Source organism: Equus caballus, chromosome 2, assembly GCF_041296265.1.
Source record: "Equus caballus isolate H_3958 breed thoroughbred chromosome 2, TB-T2T, whole genome shotgun sequence".
In the NCBI taxonomy this organism is placed as follows: domain Eukaryota; kingdom Metazoa; phylum Chordata; class Mammalia; order Perissodactyla; family Equidae; genus Equus; species Equus caballus.
The window spans coordinates 68,410,033-68,427,619 of NC_091685.1; the positions used below are offsets into that span (position 1 = coordinate 68,410,033).

The following is a 17,587-nucleotide window of genomic DNA, read 5'->3' on the forward strand; positions in this document are numbered from 1 at the left end:
AATGTCTCATAGGTAAGATAGTCCTTTTTCTATGGATAGCATCTTATCTTCATTTGCCTCTAAAGTTTGCATCTTTTTCTTCTTTCCCTTTTATATTTTAGTTTTCATAAATTATCTCTTTTTGTGTTCTGAGTTCATTACCAAATTGAAGTGGCTATAGTTATTTTTAATGGTTTTTTCTCCTTTAACCTTTATGCTATAATTAAGTGTTAACAACTTATTCTGATATAGCGTTGCAATTTTCTGATTTTGTCTATTTATCATCATACTCAAAGTTTTGTGTACTTTTGCCATTACATTTCAGGTAGAAGAACCCCTTTCAGCATTTCTTGCAAGGCAGGTCTAGTGGTGATGAATTCCCTCAGCTTTCATTTATCTGGGAAAGCCTTTATTTCTCCTTCATATCTGAAGGATAACTTTGCTAGATCAGATATTCTTGGCTGACAGTTTTTATCTCTCAATATTTTGAGTATGTCATTCCACTCTCTCCTGGCCTGTAGAGTTTCTGCTGAGAAATTTGCCATAGCCTAATGGTTCCTTTGTAGGTTACTCTCTTTTTCCCCTGGCTGCCTTTACAATTCTTTCTTTATCATTGACTTTTGACAATTTTAATATAATGTGTTTTGGAGAAGGTCTTTTTGCACTGAGATAGTTAGGTGTTCTGTTAGCTTCGTGAACTTGTATATCTATTTCCTTCCCCACGTTTGGGAGGTCTCAGGTATTATCTCTGTAAATAAGCTCTCTGCTCCCTTCTTCCTCTCTTCTCCTTCTGGAATATCCATTATCCTTATGTTGCCTTTTCTAATGGAATTGAATAGTTCTCATAGAGTTTCTTCATCTTTTAAAAATCTTAGTTATCTCTCTTCTACCTGAATCACTTCTAGATTTCTATCTTTAAGCTCACTAGTTCTCTTTTTCATATGATATGCTCTATTTCCAATGCTTTCTAATGCATTCTTCGTCTCATTTATTGAGCTCTTCAGCTCTGGAATTTCTGATTTTGGTTATTTTTTAGAGTTTCTATCTCTTTGGTAAAGTATTCCTTCTGTTCGTTAATTTTATTCCTGAGCTCAATGAACTGCCTCTCTGAGTTTTCATGTAGCTTGTTGAATTTCTTCATGGCAGCTATTTTGAATTTTCTATCAGTTAGATCATAATCTTCTGTGACTTTAAGCTTGGTTTCTGGAGAATTGTCATTTTCTTTTTGTGATTCTGTGTTACTCTTGTTTGAAGAGTTGTTCCCCTGCTGGCACGTTTGAAGTAGTGAATATTTTTCTTACTTAGGTAAAGCTTTACTTTGATTCTAACAATTCAACAGGTTGGTAATTAGAAGCCCTTTTTTTTTTTCAGTAGGTGGCACTATGGCACAAGTTTTTGGTTTCTCTTACCTGAGCTGCCTCTAGGTATATTTGAGAATTGGCACTTTCCACCCTACACCACCTCTGTCAGAACTGTTGCTGATGCCCTCCCATCACTGCTTGTGCCTCTAGGGTTGCTGGTGCCTTGCAGCTGCTGGTGTTGCTACAACCATTGGCACCACCATGGGGGCACCAGGATGGCAGGTGCCTCCTCTGTGGTGGGGTCACCTGGGTTGCAGGCACTGCTGCTGTGGCTGAGGGAGAGGAGGGTAGGGTGGATAAGATTTTCAGGTACCCCACCACATCCAGGATTGTTGGGTTCACAGGCACTGCTACTGTATATGGGGGGGCCAGAGTTGCAAGCACTGCTGTGGCTGGAGGGACTAGGGTTATGGGCACCACTGCCACTGCTGCCTTGTGTATAGGGCTATGGCCATGAGTGCCACTGTGGCCAGGAGGACAGAGTTATATGTGCCACCTCTGCTGCTGCTACTGGGTTCCCTCGGGCTGCAAGCTCAGCTGCCACGGCCAGGGGCCAGGATCATGGACACTGTCTCTACTTTTCCCCTGGTTCTGCCTCTGTGTGTTCCAATCCACCCACCTTCAGATATACAGATGTGTGGACCTCTCTGGTATCCTGGTGTGTTGGGCAGAGGAACCTGTGTTGAGTTATGGGTGTTTGACCAGTGGTAGATTGAAGGGGAGAGACAAAGGGAGCATCTCATGCTGCCATGCTGCTGACGTCAGTCCTCCTGAGACTGCCTTTTATACTATTTTGTTGGAGAATCTAGGCCCTTCAAATCCTAAACTTGAGTGAGGGCAGCCTGAGGTTTTCAGACTCTCAGGGTTTTCCTTCCTTTCCCTCTTCCCCAATAGATTAGGCTAAACAAAAGAGTTTCCTTTAAGCCTCCCTTTGGGAGGGGATAAACATTTTCAGTTCTCTCCTTTCACAGATGTATAGTCATTCAAGGGTTATTTATTTGAGGGCCTTGGTTCCAAATTTCTGCCCTTCATGGACCAAAAAATTTGTCTCCTGTACTTTGATAGCCACTAAAACCCAAACCCACTGTTAACCAGACTGGCAAAAAAGTAAATCCAGAACAGTCAAAAGATAAGGTTCTAACGTATTTACTTTACTTTCTTATTAGCACTTAAAAGCATACATTTCATATTTTTATCCAATATATCTACGTGATTTTTAGTAAGAGAGTTTTCAGATTATCTAGTCAGAAATATTGCTAGAAATGAAAGTCCCATGTTGTTATTTTTCATGTATTTATATTTTAACCTTTCTGTTCTTGTCATCTGTCGAGATTCCTTTGTATATGGAGTCAATTCTGAAAATGGACTTGCTTGGTAACCACTTTTGATCCCTTAGAGATTTGCATTCAACATATCTTCTTAGGCAAAGTGAAAAGAAGATTTATGCAATTATCTGCCAGCTTCAATCAACAGAAACAATCAAGATGGAGATTGCAGCACCCCTTCTGTTCACCTCTCACAAACGTAGTTCAAAGTTTACTGGTACTCTACAAAGCAAAACAGAGGGTATGAATGTTTCCTTATGAGAAAGATTCTTTGGAATCAGGTTTGAAAAAAAAAGAAAGAACCAGCCCCATCCTCAAAGAAATCTAGGCTCTCCCTGGGAAAATCAGGATTCAGGCCTTAAATTTAATATTTAAAACTCTCTCCATTTTCAATTTTTCTTTGGCCTGACTTTAATGGAAATCTTTGAGTGGGAAAATTATATGACTATGCCTTTACAACACCAAAATTAACTTTCAACTTGATCAATTTAATCAAACCCAACCATCCATTCTTTAAAAATATATTATTTTATTGAATTGAGTAATAATAATCAGAAGGATTATTTAGAAAAGACAGTGATATTGGAAAACTGGGTAAGGTAATGCAAATCTCATATGCTGAATAGAATATTCAGAAGGCCTTATGGTTTTGAAAACTATTAACAACGTAATTTCTATCATAATTTTACACATCTTCTTAGGAATACTATTACTTAGCCTCTCTTAGAGATTTATTTTTACTGATTACCAATACAGAGAGTATTTGGATCTAGCCTAAATTCTTCCTTCTACATATCAACATATTTCCCCTTGTTCTATTCTTAATGGAGACCAGATTCTCACACAATAACCCTTCATCTTAAAGACTCACCCTCTCAACCAGGCATTCCATCGCACTGTCTTGGTTACCCATCTGCCATGGAGGATGTCCTGAAGGGAAAAGTTCAAGATCAAACCAGATGTCTCTCTCCATGAACTAACAAATATGATTTTCTCCTTTCTAGTTTTATTAACAGTGAGAATTTCTCTTCAAATTACACACTGAAACCAAAAGTGCCACAGAAAATTTTTCATTTTTAAATCCCTCAGAAGCTTGAAAATGTTACCCTAGTAAACATTTTCCAAGTAATTATGTTTGTAGAATAATTACAGTCTGAATTTTTATGTCAGCAGAGTCAAGTGGCTGATCCTCTAATGACCTTTTTTGTTCTAAAACCACAATGATTCTGACTGTTTCTGGCACAAATTTTATTGCTCAAGGATAAACTTTGATTCTGTCCCTTTCTTTGACTCTGTTTTCAAAGTGAATTAAAATGGAGTGTTAATCAATTCAAAATCAGTCAGTCTGGACAATTAAATTCTATCACCTCTAGTCACTATCTATCCTATATCCATGCTCTTTCCCTCCTCTCCACCCCAAAGACATATCTAATCATAAAGTCTATTATTATCAATAATTGATTCTTATGTCTGACATTTTCTGGATATTTACACATTTTTCCCACATAGACCCTCTCTATATATGACCATTAATCACAGATAGCAAGCATGTATTCATAAGATCATTCCAAAAAAAACAGAAGACAAAATCATTAATAATAACTATGACAGCTGCTATTTATTAAGTATTTCCTATAGCCCAGGATTTCTGTTAGGTGCTTCATCTCAGTTCCCATATTTAAGTCCTTAAGCAACCTATTATGAGTTGAATTGTGTCTCCCCAAAAAAGATATTTTAGAGTCCCAACTCCCAGTACTGACCGCAAAGTGTAATCTTATTTGGAGATAGGGTCCTTACAGAAGTAATTAAGTTAAAGTGAGGGCATTAGGGTGGGCCCTAGTCCAATATGACTGGTTTACTTATAAAAAGGGAAAATTTGGACGCAGACACACATATACAGTGAGAACACCATGTGAATATGAAGGCAGCCGTCTACAAGCCAAGGAGAGAGGTCTGAAGTAAATTCTTCCCTCACAGCCCTCAGAAAGAATCAATTCTGCTGACACCTTGATTTCAAACTTACAGCCCCCAGAACTGGGAGGCAATACATTTACATTGTTTAAGCCACCCAGATTGAATTTCAGATAAACAACCAATAATATTCTAACGTAAGTACCTCCTATGCAATATTTGGGACATATTTACACTAACTTTTTTTTCTATAGTTTATCTTAAATTCAAATTTAACTGGGCTTCCTGTATTTTTATTTGCTTAATCTGGTAAGCTTACCCCAGGAGAACTTTTAGCTTAGGGTCCCAGCCCCCAGTGCATGGGAATGATGGCATAAAAGTGGCACCAAGAGTCTTGCTAGCTAGGCCTAAAGGAGCATTCTCGCTTCACATGTAAAATTCTGGGTTTATCTGGTCTATTGCGAACGTTCAATAAATATTGGAGAAGATGCAAGGATAGAGGAGGGGGATGCAGCAGGCAAGAGGAGAAGAAATGGGGTTAATCTGATTATTCCAGGGGTGGATTGGCACTGGCAAGGCTTATATAAGATAAAAGATGGGTGAGGCATGCTGCTCTAAGGAATGAATGTTCTGAATGCAGTCCTCTTGCGAGTCTCATTGGGCCTCGAGCCAATGGGATAAAAGAGTACAGAGCTCTAACAGCACAAAGGATTCTAGGCTTGGAAATACAGTAGCCTACCATACTTCCCCCTTAGGAGAAACAAGAAGAAATCCAGTAGATGCGTGAGAGACATGGAAACGGATGTCTTTTATATTAAGTGGAGTGAAATAGCATCATTGCATTGGAAAGCCAGCTACCAATTAAAACAGCCAGAAAATTCTTTGCTGTTGAACAAAACTCAAAGAAAGCATACAGTGATCTTTTTTTAACAATGTTGCCTTCTGAGTTTATGACCAAACTCTCCCAATTAGTAATGAGAAATCTTTTGGAAAATGAAAAGAATGTCCTAAGACCAAATTAAAAAGTCAAAATGGTGGTCCTGAAATTGGCAACTTACTGATAACTCTTTTGTATTTTTCTTTGAAAATATACTTTTACTTATGGGTTTACTCAGCCTTAAATTTTTTAAATGATGTTACAGAACCATGCAAGTATTCCCACAGCAGCAAAGTCTTGTCAGCTAAGAAGTCATAAAGTGTATATGTAATTGTTTTCTGATGATTGGCATAGGAACTAGGAAAACTAATAGAAATAGATGATGACTGACAAATTCTACATATCATGTTGTCTGCTTTGGTTTGTAAAATCACTCAATGTAATGAGCTTCACACATTTCTTAGGCTCAGTGTGTATAGAAAATGGCTTTGCAAACTGATAGTCCAGTAGGTTAGCTCTATATCAGTTGCTCTTTAGAGCAATGCCTGGTGCCAATCAGATGCATCCTAACTTGACATCCAAAGTTCATATTATTTGCTTTAATGAAGCTACTGTGGGTCAGTGGAAGAAGCAGCTAATAATATTTTTTAAATTTTTTAGTGACATGTTAAAACTATTTAGTGACAAAATGGAGATATCTATTTGTAGCAGAGTGAATTGTTACCCTGTAAACTACATCACTGTTTTGCCTCTTTGAGAAAAGGATACAATTTTTATTTTGTTAAGAGATGAGATATAGGGGCCAGCCCCATGGCCTAGTGGTTAAGTTTGGAGCATTCCACTTCAGGGGCCTGAGTTTGATTCCTGGGCGCAGACCTACACAACTCATTGGTGGCCATGCTGAGGTGGCAGCCCACATACAAAAAAAAAAAAAATACAAGAAGATTGGCACAGATGTTAGCTCAGGGCGAATCTTCCTCAAGCGAAAATGAGGAGGATTGGCAACAGATGTTAGCTCAGGGCGAATCTTCCTCAAGCGAAAATGAGGAGGATTGGCAACAGATGTTAGCTCAGGTAAAATCTTCCTCAAGCAAAAGAGAGGAGGATTGGTAACAGATGTTAGCTCAGGGCAAATCTTACTCAGCAAAAAAAAAAAAAAAAGAAGGAAAGAAAAGAAAAGAAATGAGATATAAAACCAAATAACTAAACACTAAGAGTATGAAACGCCACATGGCACAGCTAAATAAGCCATTTATGTTGACCTCAGATATCTAAAGTTTTTGTGGTCTGCTCAAGATTTTCCCTAAGAGTCTCCCCCAATATGAACTAATTGTGTGTTAACTTTCCATTTTAGGTATTATATTCACAGCAAAGTATTATAAGAAAAATCTTACCAAAAGAGAAATAAAAAGAATTATATTATGTGAAAATGTTTATTCACATTAAAGGAAAATATAAATATAAGATTTTCTTGTTAATAATTTGAACTAAATTTAAAATTTTAAATAATTTCCCCAGATTGCCTAAAATTTAGCTTTTTTAGCAAACATTTTCTTCATCAACTACATAAATTAATGTGCTAAACTGATTAGGGAAGACTGATTAAGGTATTGAAAAGGTTCAGTGACTCTTCTTGGAAACATTGTTTCATTTCAATTAAAAAAGTATTTATGGGTCCAATTAGATTATTGACCTCAGGAGAACAATGACGACTTGGACATCTAGACCACATAGAAACTTAGATTTGCAAATCTTGAATCAAGTCTTGTCTTTGCATTGAAAGCATCTTCAAAGGACTTTTACTGGGCAACAATGTTGGTGATTAAATCAACTATGTAACTATCAAGTATGTTATTAAGAATATTTGAATTAGTGAAATCACTTTTTTTAAAGTGCACAATTAGTACTTTAATAATTCAGATTATTTTTTTCTTTCCAATCAATCTAATATCCTGAGGTTTGTGACAGTTTCTCCTCAATCTTTTCCTGAAGTAAACCAGGATCACTCAGGTCTTCTTGAAGGTAGCTGAAACCAGCACCAGCACCAAAGGCAAAATGTGATCCTCTAAGCCTGCTCCTTATAAAACAGAGGCAATTCTGTCCCTGCATAGATAAGCTGGACTTTAGATAATCTCTGACAGGCAATTTTTAATTGATGGTGCAGAGTTGTAATTATGGTAAGTCGATTTGCCTTTTAAAGTATTAAAACTCATGATATTGATAAATAATGATCTGTGTCATATATGGTCATATTTATGATGAAACTTATCCGTTCAAGTGACTAGATAAAGCAAAATGTCAATCTTGTGTCACTTTTCAAATGGTTTGTGACATCACATAGTTGGAACCATAATATAGAATCCTATTATATAGAGGTCAATTGTTTAACAATTTAGAATCACTGTTTTTCTTCATTATCTCTATGACAATTCTCCTTCCTTTTGACCTTTTCATTTCTAAAGATATGGCCTCTCATGATGATGAATGGAAAGAGGTAAAAGTCAAATTAACACATATTCATGGCTATTCTGGAAAAAGTATGGATGGGGACGGGTGTGAAGTGATTGGTTACAATTGACACCAAGTATATGACATTGAACAAAGCAGTCTCTCAATTAAATCCTTAATTGATTAATTAATTAGAGACGATCAATTTTTGACTTTTGGCCATTATCACATCTAATCAGAAGTTGATTGTAACTATAAAACCATATGAAACTACCAACAATTCTAAGTTATACTTAAAAAATTAATGCCCACTCTAAAGACACATGTGCTTTATTATTCCAGTCTCACAAAGCATTTGAAAACCACAGCTGTTGATAATGCTTTGATTTGCCAATTCCTGTAACAGTCCACTTATTTTGCCTTGAATATGGCATTTGTACCACATTAAAGTTTGGCAAGCTTACTCTTTGTTAACCACTGGCAAATGTGAACATGCTATAAAATATAAAAATATATTTCAGCCAAAGCCATTATCAGGTATATATTTGTTTGGATTTGACTAAGAACTTCTAATTTGTTCATGCACGCTTGGCATCTTTACATTCTGTGTGGTGATTATGCTTTCAATGAATATATTACATGCCTAATAGTTAACTAAAGCTCTAAGCACAGTAGAGGAAGAAAAGGGACTAGAAGAAGAAAGAAGCCCTGTTTTACTTCTATTGGAGTGATAATGAACTTCCATAAACTCTTAGAGGGAACTCTTCCAATGGCCACTCTTCCCCATCCTCCTGCCCAACCTGCCCCCCACTAAAAATATTTTTGACTAGTTTGCACATTCTCACTTAAGAGAATCTGCCCTTGCATTTATATGGCTACAAGCCTCATGATAGAATAAAACTATATTATCCCGCTACTTCCCAACACAAAATTCAAGAAAACCATCATCTCTAATATTCCAATGCAATGGATTTCTTCAATCTGGAAATCCACTCTACCCATAAATGCAGAATGGGTGTAGGTAGTATATGGTATTGAGATTATTGTTCTGTTTTGTTCATCCACTCATTTAGACAAAGACAGAGCAACATGTGTTACTGGATGGAGTGTGTGAGTTAGTCATACTTCCTCCCCAAGGGGCATCATAAAAAAAATTTTATTAAATCTCCATTTATTGACTAGCTTTCCCATTTAACCACCCAAAACCTTTCAAATATGGCATCTCATATTTATCTCATGACATGTTGTACAATAGAAAAGGTAGAAATTATGTAATGATTATTTTTGTGGTACAGTATCTAAAGGAAAGGCCAATTTCACAGCAGGACCAGAATTAACATCTATTCATCTTAGCTCTCCATCCATGCCTGTCTTTTATGTCTCACGACAGGAACCACATTCTATCCATACTTTTCAGTGTCCAATAAAAGGACACGTAATGAATAAAGAGCACTGATTCTTTATTCGTTCTGGTACCCACATTCTGGGTTTAAATTGGATTTAGTTCTATCAAGGAAATAAAACAAATCAACTCCCTCAAACAAACCAACACAAAGCAAAGAAACAGTTCTTTTCCCTAACAGTCACTTTATCACTCTTTCATTTATTCAGTCATTATTGTGCTTCTGCTAAGTTTAGGTGCTATCTTTGACATTGTTCACTTCAGGGAGTGAGTGAGATAATATGTGAAAGTACTTACCACAGTGCCTGATGTGGGAGGCAATTAATAAAACCAAATTTCCTTCCTTCTCAATTGTTTATCCTTGAACTAATCAATCAATCAAAACCAATATGCAATCTAAAGAAAACAATTTGCTTCCAATCCAGTGTCATTATCCCTTTGTATTCTCCCTCTATGTAGTTACATACTGTGACATTGAGGCATGAGCTATGGAGCCAGGGAGAATAAGCCACACTCAGGCAGGATCACGGCTTGTGATTCTTGGCTTGCCACTTTTTTTATGTAAAAGAGAAGAGCAAAAAGTCCATCAAGTGTCCTGGTATTGATAGGCTGTTTGTATACACACACACACACACTTTTGGGAGGTTGTGTTGTTAATCTAGGCAAATAGTTTGGGAGTTGAAAATAAACATTTACTATCTTCTCTGGTTGTTTGACTGAATTTAACTTTTACTTACAAGCAGTTTATATAAATAGACACAGTCTTAAAGCCAAAACTTTCTGCCCCATCTTGGGTCCTATTTTCCATTTGCTTTTTTTTTTCTGCTTGGCTCCAAGACTAAGTCATATATGCAGGGGAAACCAATATGAGGCATTATTAATTTTTACCTTTCAGTAGTGTTCATGATCTATACTAACTGCCACCACCAAGTTGATCATCTGGCAATCCATACTAATCACTGAGACATCCACAGAGAACAGATCTTGTACAAACACAGACATAATAGTTGCAGGTTCAAAATACTTAAAGAACTCATCTATGACCTCTGCTGGTCATGTTTTTAAAATACAACAGCTACCATTCTTTCAGAAGTGTTTTCATATTTTCATTCATTCATTTAACAAATTTTTTTAGGACCTACTATGTGCCATGCACTGTTTAAGGGATGACAGTAAACAAAACAGACAAAAACCTTCTCTCTTAAAATTCAGCTAGGAAGACCTTTAAACTACAAGCATGATAAATAAGTTAAGTATAGAGACTTTAGGAGGTATTGAGTGCCTTTAATAAGAGGAAAAGCAGATCAAGGCAAAGGGAATCAAAAGTACCAAGGAGGGAGAGCCAGAGAAGGAGGCTGAAGAATTGATGTGGTTGCTTGGGATAAGTGTCAGTGAGAGTAGGTTTAAGCAAAGACTTGAAGATGGTGAGAACCTCAGCAACTTAAGACATAACACAAAGGTTCTCAAATTAGTTAAATTAGACATCATCCTGGAAGCAGCGTGCTTTTTCACAGAAAGTTTCCAGAGAAATTGTGAAGTCAGTCACTTGCTTTCAAACCCTGTATTGGTCAGCTTTTGCTGCAGCAACAAACAACTCCAAAATCTCAGCAGCTTGAAAAGAAATGTTTATTTCTTGCTCACATTTCATGAGGGCTGCAGGTTAACTGTGGGTCAGCTGTGGCTCTGACGGGTTCAGCTCAGCTGGCTTTAGCTCAGCTCCGTGTTGTCTCATTCCAAGAGCCAGGGTTGAAGGAACAGTCACTGTCTAAGGCATTTGTTCTCACAGAGAACGTCGGGACTGAAGTGCACTCAATCAAACCACAAAATTTAAGGCTTCTGCTCACATGTGGCACATATCAAGTCCATTCACATTCCATTGACCAAAGAAAGTCAAATTGGACAAACCCAAAGTCAGTGGGGGCAGGGAAATACATATATCTGGCCCATACACAGAAGTATGGCAAGGGCAAGGAGGGTATTAATAATTGTGAACAAATAATACAATGTAACTGTAGTAAGTTGCTCAACCTTTCTGAATCCTGCTTTGTCCATTTGTGAAACAGAAATAAGAACAGACTACTTATGAAGAATATGTGAGGTCACGTTTCTAAATGCATTTAGCACAATAACTGGTTTGTAATAAGGGATCAATAAATGTTAGCATTCTTTTTTGCCTTCTTCCAAAAATAGCATCACTCTGGACCAATTCCTTTGGAGACTTAAGAGCCTATGGGGACGTGTTGGAAAATTGAAAACCCCAAGATTCAAGACATATGGATCCAGTTCTTTCTCTAAATCCTGGATAAATTACTAATCTATAAAATGAGGCAGCTGTCTAAATGATCTTTAAGGTTCCTTTCAGTGCTAAAGATCCTCAACTTGAGATAAAACATTTACAGTAGGTTCTTGCTTTTTTCCTAGAGCCACTGTTTAGTTTTAACACCAGGTGGCGTTAGACGACCATTTAAAGGAAAAGGACAAAGGCCTTTTTGTGGTGAAGACGAGTTCTAGATTATTTTTTTCTCCTTATAGATTGTTATAAAGAACTTTTGCATCTGATAGTTCCTTAGAAAGTACCAGTTTGAGGGAATGCATCCAAAAACATAAAATGAGTACTCTAGTCTTAGGATCTCACGCATGGAAAGGGGACCCTAGGAGCCTAGGTGACTGCCCCAGACAATTTCTAGGGTTTGACTTTGGAATCTGGGAGCTTCTCTCTTTTTGAGCAGAAGTATGAGATAATAGGATAATAGATAATAACTATGTGATGGGAACAAGGAATGTCTGGCAAGGGGTAGAATTATGTAGGAGACTCAGAACAGACCAGAATCCACATACAAGAGTCTGAAATAGAGTACTGGGAGCGAGCATAGAAATGGGGAAGATGTTGCAGCAACATAATTTCTACAACTTGGAAGCTATTTAAATAAAGAGGCTTCAGTAGGATAAGTCATTATGAAAGATGGCTCCCTGGATAACTAGGAAAATGTTAGGGCCATTGACAGAAAGTGGCAAAATGACTTTGGGGTGGCAGTATTGCTGTGATTCCTGCACTTCTTATAAATTCTGAGAAGAGATCATGCATGTTTCTTCCCTGTTAGCTACTGAGACCACCCTGAGGTACACAAACGCTAGTCCTAAAAGAGCCAGACTTGCATGCTGTGGAGAGCATTGAAGTACTCTAATATGAAAATCAGCCTGTCCTCAAAAAAAAGTTTTCTTACGCATGATTTTACTGATGGTGCTTAAAAGCCTGAGGCATTTCTCTGTTGTTAATGAGGGGGACATGCATGTGTGCAGGCAGGGAGTATATGGGAAATCTCTGTATCTTTCACTCAATTTCGCTGTGAATCTAAAACTGCTCGTAAAAAAATGAAATCTATTTTGTAAAATTCTGGAGGATTCTGGGAAGATGGTGAAGTAGGGAACACTAAGAATCTGTCTCCCCCACTAGACAATTGCACTGGCAGAATCTGTCTGATGTAATTACTTTGGAATTCTGGACATTTATTGGAGGCTTGCAATGTCTGGGGGAAGACTTGGACAGCTAATTTTGGTCAATTTCTGGTCTCAGCACAGTTTAGGAGCTACCCATTTCCCACCCCCAGTCATGAGGTGAGCAGCTGTGCACATCTTCCTGGAGCACTCTGCATACAGGAGCCAGGGTAAGCAAAAAGGACCCTGTCCTCCAATATCAGAGGTCTGTCTTCTGATTACTGATGGCTGCTTCTGATCACAGAGGTGCAAAGAGGCAGGCAGCTACCATTGTTGCACCTCCCCCCATTAATGCACAGCCCTCCTCATCTGGCTGAAGTGACATCTAGGAGATTTAAAGACCCAGAATGTTTTCCTTCACCGCTCTCATTTTTCTTTTTCCCTTTTTGGTAGCCAGACATTAAAAAACAACTATATATATGGGGAAAATTAGAAGGTGACTGGGCATGCCCAGGGAAGGGCTCAGAAAAGACCTAAGAAGACCTTAATTTTACACCTCAGCCTAACCCTCAGCTCACAGACAGCCCACACAATCAAAAAAACAAAAACAATAAACAAACGTGATAACAAAATATAGCAAATCCTGGGAAAGGGGGAGAATCTGATTTCCAGAGTTACCACATTATTATATTCAAACATTCAGTTTTCAACAACAACAACAAATCACAAGGCATACAAAGAAACAGGAAAGTATGGCCCATTCAAGGGAAAAAAAAACAGACCAACAGAAACTGTTCCTGAAAAAGATTTGATAGCAGAAATAGTAGACTAAGACTTTAAAATAGCTGTCTTAAAGATGCTCAAAGAATTAAAGGAAGATGTGGAGAAAGTCAAGAAAACAATGTATGAAAAAATAGAAGTAGCAGTAAAGAGATAGAAAACCTAAAAAGAAACCAAAAAGAAATCTGGAGCTGAAAAGTACAATAACTAAAATAAAAAATTCACTAGAGGGATTCAAAGACAGATTTGAGCTGGCAGAAGAAAGAATCAGCAAACTTGAAGAAACAACAATAGAAATTATTGAGTCTGAGGGACAGAAAGAAAAGAGATTGAAGAAAAGTGAACAGAGCTAAGGCATCTGTGGGACACCATCAAGCAGGTCAACGTACACAAAATACAAAAGGGCAGAGAGAATATTTTAAGAAATAATGGCTGAAAACTTCCCAAACTTGACTAAAGACTGAATACAAACATCTAACAAGCTCAACAAACTCCAAGTAAGACAAACTCAAAGAGACTCACAAAAACATACATTATAATCAAACTTTCAAAAGCCAAAATCAAAGAGATAATCTTGAAAGCAGCAAGAGAAAAGCAAATAGTCACCTACAAGTGATCCTCAATAAGATTATCATCAGATTTTTCATCAGAAACTTTGGAGGTCAGAAGGCAGTGGGCTGATATAGTCAAAGCACTAAAGGAAAATAACCTGCCAACCAAGAATCCTATATCTAGTAAAAAGTGAGGGAAAAATTAAGACAAACAAAAGCTGAGGGAGTTTGTTACCATCAGATCTGCCCTGAAAGAAATGCTCAAGGGAGTCCTGCAGGGTGAAATGAAAGGGCACTCAAAGCCTCAACAGTAACTCAAAGCTGTATGGAGAAATAAAGATCTCAATAAAGGTAAATATATAGATAATTAAAAAAAATTAGAATTATTGTAACAATGGTTTGTAATTGCACTTTTTGTTTTCTACATGATTTCAGAGACTAATACATTTAAAGGGAAAAAACAATTATTAGTCTAAAATATAGTATTATTGTAACTTTGGTTTGTAACTCCAAATCTTGCTTCCCACGTTATTTAAGATACTAATACATTCAAAAGAACTATGAGTTTATGTTTTTGGGCACACAATGTACAAAGATGTAATTTTATGATATCAACAGCCAAAAGGAGTGCAGACAGACCTGTAAAGGAGCAGAATTTGTATACGCTATTGAAGTTAGGCTGGTATAAATTCAAATTATACTGCTATAACTTTAGGATGTTAAATGTAATACGCATGGTAATCACACAAAAAAATAGCTATAAATATACACAAAGGAAATGAGAAAGAAATTTTAACATTTCACTACAAAAAATCAACTAAATACAAATGAAAACAGTAATGCAGGAAATAGGAGATAAAAAAGCTATAAGGCATTTAGAAAACAAATAGCAAAATGACAGAAATAAATCTCTCCTTATCAGTAATCACTTTAAATGTAAATGGATTAAACTCTCCAATAAAAAGAAAGAGATTGGCAGAATGGATGAAAACACATAACCCAGTTATATGTTGTCTACAAGAATCTCACTTTAGATCCAAAGACACAAATAGATCGAAAGCAAAAGAGTGGAAAAAGATATTCCACGCAAATAGCCATCAAAAGAGAGCACAGGTGGATATATTAATATCAGTCAAAATAGACTTTAAATCAAAAAAGTTTATATGAATCTAGAAGGACATTATATATTAATAAAAGTTTCAAGACAGCAAGAAGATATAACAATTATAAACATTTGTGCACCTAATGACAGACTGCCAAATGATACAAAGTAAAAACTGACAGAATTGAAGGAAGAAAGACAGCTCTACAATAGTAGTTGGAGACTTCAATATCCATTATCATCATAATGGAAAGAACAACCAGACAGAAGATAAGTAAGGAAATAGATACTTAACACAATAGACCAAGTAGATCTAAAAGACATATACAGAACACTCTAACCAACGACAACAGCATACACATTCTTATCAAGCGCACATGGGATATTTCCCAGGATAGACCATATGTTAGGCCATAAATTAAGTCTCAGTAGATTTAAAAAGATAGATATCATACAAAGTATCTTGTCCAACCACAATGGGTAGAAGTTAGACATCAATAACAGAAGGAAAACTGGAAAATTCACAAATCTGTGGAAATTAAACAATGCATTTTTAAACAACCAATGGATCAAAGAAGAAATCACAGGGGAAATTGGAAAATACTTAGAGACTAATGAAAGCAAAAATATGACGTGCCAAAACTTATGGGACACAGAAAAAGAAGTGCTAATGGGAAAATTTGTAGCTGTAAACATTTATGTTAAAAACAAAAAAGATCTCAAAGAAACAACCTAAATTTATAACTTGAGGAGCTAGAAATTAAAGAACAAACTAAACCCAAAGCTAGCAGAAGGAAGGAAATAATAAAGACTAGAGCAGAGATAAACAAAATAGAGAATAGAAAAACAACAGAGAAAATCAATGAAACCAAAGTGGCTTTAGAAAAGATCAACAAAATTGACAAAACTTTAGCTACGCAGACTAAGAAAAAAAGAGAGAAGAATCAAATCACTAAAATAAAAAATGAAAGTAGGGATGTTACTATTGATTCTACAGAAATAAAAAGGATGTAAGACTACTATGAAGAATTGTATGCCAACATATTGGAGAACCTAGATGAAATGGACAAATTCCTAGAAACACAAAACCTATAAAGACTAAATCACAAAGAAATAGAAAATCTAAATACCTCTAATTAATAGACCTATAACTAGACCTATAACTAAAATAGCGTGAATCAGTAATAAAAAATCTCCTGACAAAGAAAGCCCTGGATCTGATTGCTTCACTGAAGAATTCTAGCAAACATTTAAAGAAGAAATAATATCAATCCTTCTTGGACTTTTCCAAAAAGTAGAAGAGGAGGAACACTTCTTAATTCATTCTATGAGGCCATCCTTACCCTCATATCAAAGCCAGACAAAGACACTAAAAGAAAATAAAACTACAGACCAATATCCTTTATAAACATTGATACAAAAATCCTCAACAAAATGCTAGCAAATCAAATTAAACAACATATTGAAAGGATTATGTGCCATGACGAAGTGGGATTTGTTCCTGGAATGCAAGGGTGATTCAACATACAAAAGTCAACCAATGTAATACACCACATTAACAGAATGAAGGGGGGGAAAACATGATCATTTCAACTGATGCAGAAAAAGCATTTGACAAAATTTAACACCCTTTCATAGTAAAAACACTCAAAAATTAGAAGGAATAGAGGAAAATTACATTGACACAATAAAAGCCATATATGAAAACCCCACAGCAAACATCCTACTCAATGGTGAAAGACTGAAAGCTTTTCCTCTAATATCAGGAACAAGGTGAGGATGCCCACTTTTACCACTTCTACTCTACATAGTACTGGAAGTTCTAGCCAGAGCAATTAGACAAGAAAAAGAAATAAAATGCATCCAAATTAGAAAAGAAGAAGTGAAATTATCTGTTTGTAGATCTCATGATCTTATATGTAGAAAACACTAAAGATCACACACAAACACACACACACACATAACCATTAGAACTAATAAATGAATTCAGCAAAGTAGCAGGATACGAAGTCAACTCACAAAAATTATTGCATTTCTTATACGCTAACAATGAATAATCTGAAAAGGAAATTACAAGAACAACTCCATTTACAAATAACATGAAAAAGAATAAAGTACTTAGGAATTAACTTAACCAAGGAGGTGAAAGATTTGTACAATAAAAATTATAAAACACTGCTGAAAGAAATTAAAGACATAAATAAATGGAAACATATCCCATATTCATGGATTGAAAGACCTAACATTGTTAAAATGTCAATACTACCCAAAGTGATCTACAGATTAAATTTAATCACTATCAAAATCCCAGTGACATTTTTGCAGAAATAGAAAAATCCATCCTAAAATTTATACAGGATCACAAGGGACCTTGAATAGCCAAAACAATCTTGAAAAAGAACAAAACTGGAGAACT

General features: G+C 36.2%; 2 protein-coding genes across 12 annotated transcripts in view; one reads left to right on the top strand and one right to left on the bottom strand.

Moving 5' to 3' along the window:
• The window catches only part of SCRG1 (stimulator of chondrogenesis 1), a 117,937-nt gene that overhangs the window by 59,386 nt on the left and 40,964 nt on the right, over positions 1–17,587 (top strand). The window lies entirely within an intron of this gene.
• Positions 1–17,587, bottom strand: part of SAP30 (Sin3A associated protein 30) — an 82,049-nt gene that overhangs the window by 9,791 nt on the left and 54,671 nt on the right. For 8 of the 10 annotated variants that reach the window (XR_011434606.1, XR_011434624.1, XR_011434623.1 and 5 more), the window contains 2 exons: positions 3,537–3,595; positions 2,471–2,887 (listed from right to left, as the gene is read on the bottom strand). Coding sequence is in view for 4 of the 10 variants with exons in the window: in XM_023636280.2 (XP_023492048.1) it covers positions 2,870–2,887; positions 3,537–3,595 (77 nt within the window). In the remaining 6 variants the exon portion in view is untranslated. Of the gene's footprint in view, positions 1–2,470; positions 2,888–3,536; positions 3,596–17,587 lie in introns of those variants that run through there. The other 2 variants (XM_023636281.2, XM_023636287.2) reach the window with 1 other exon arrangement.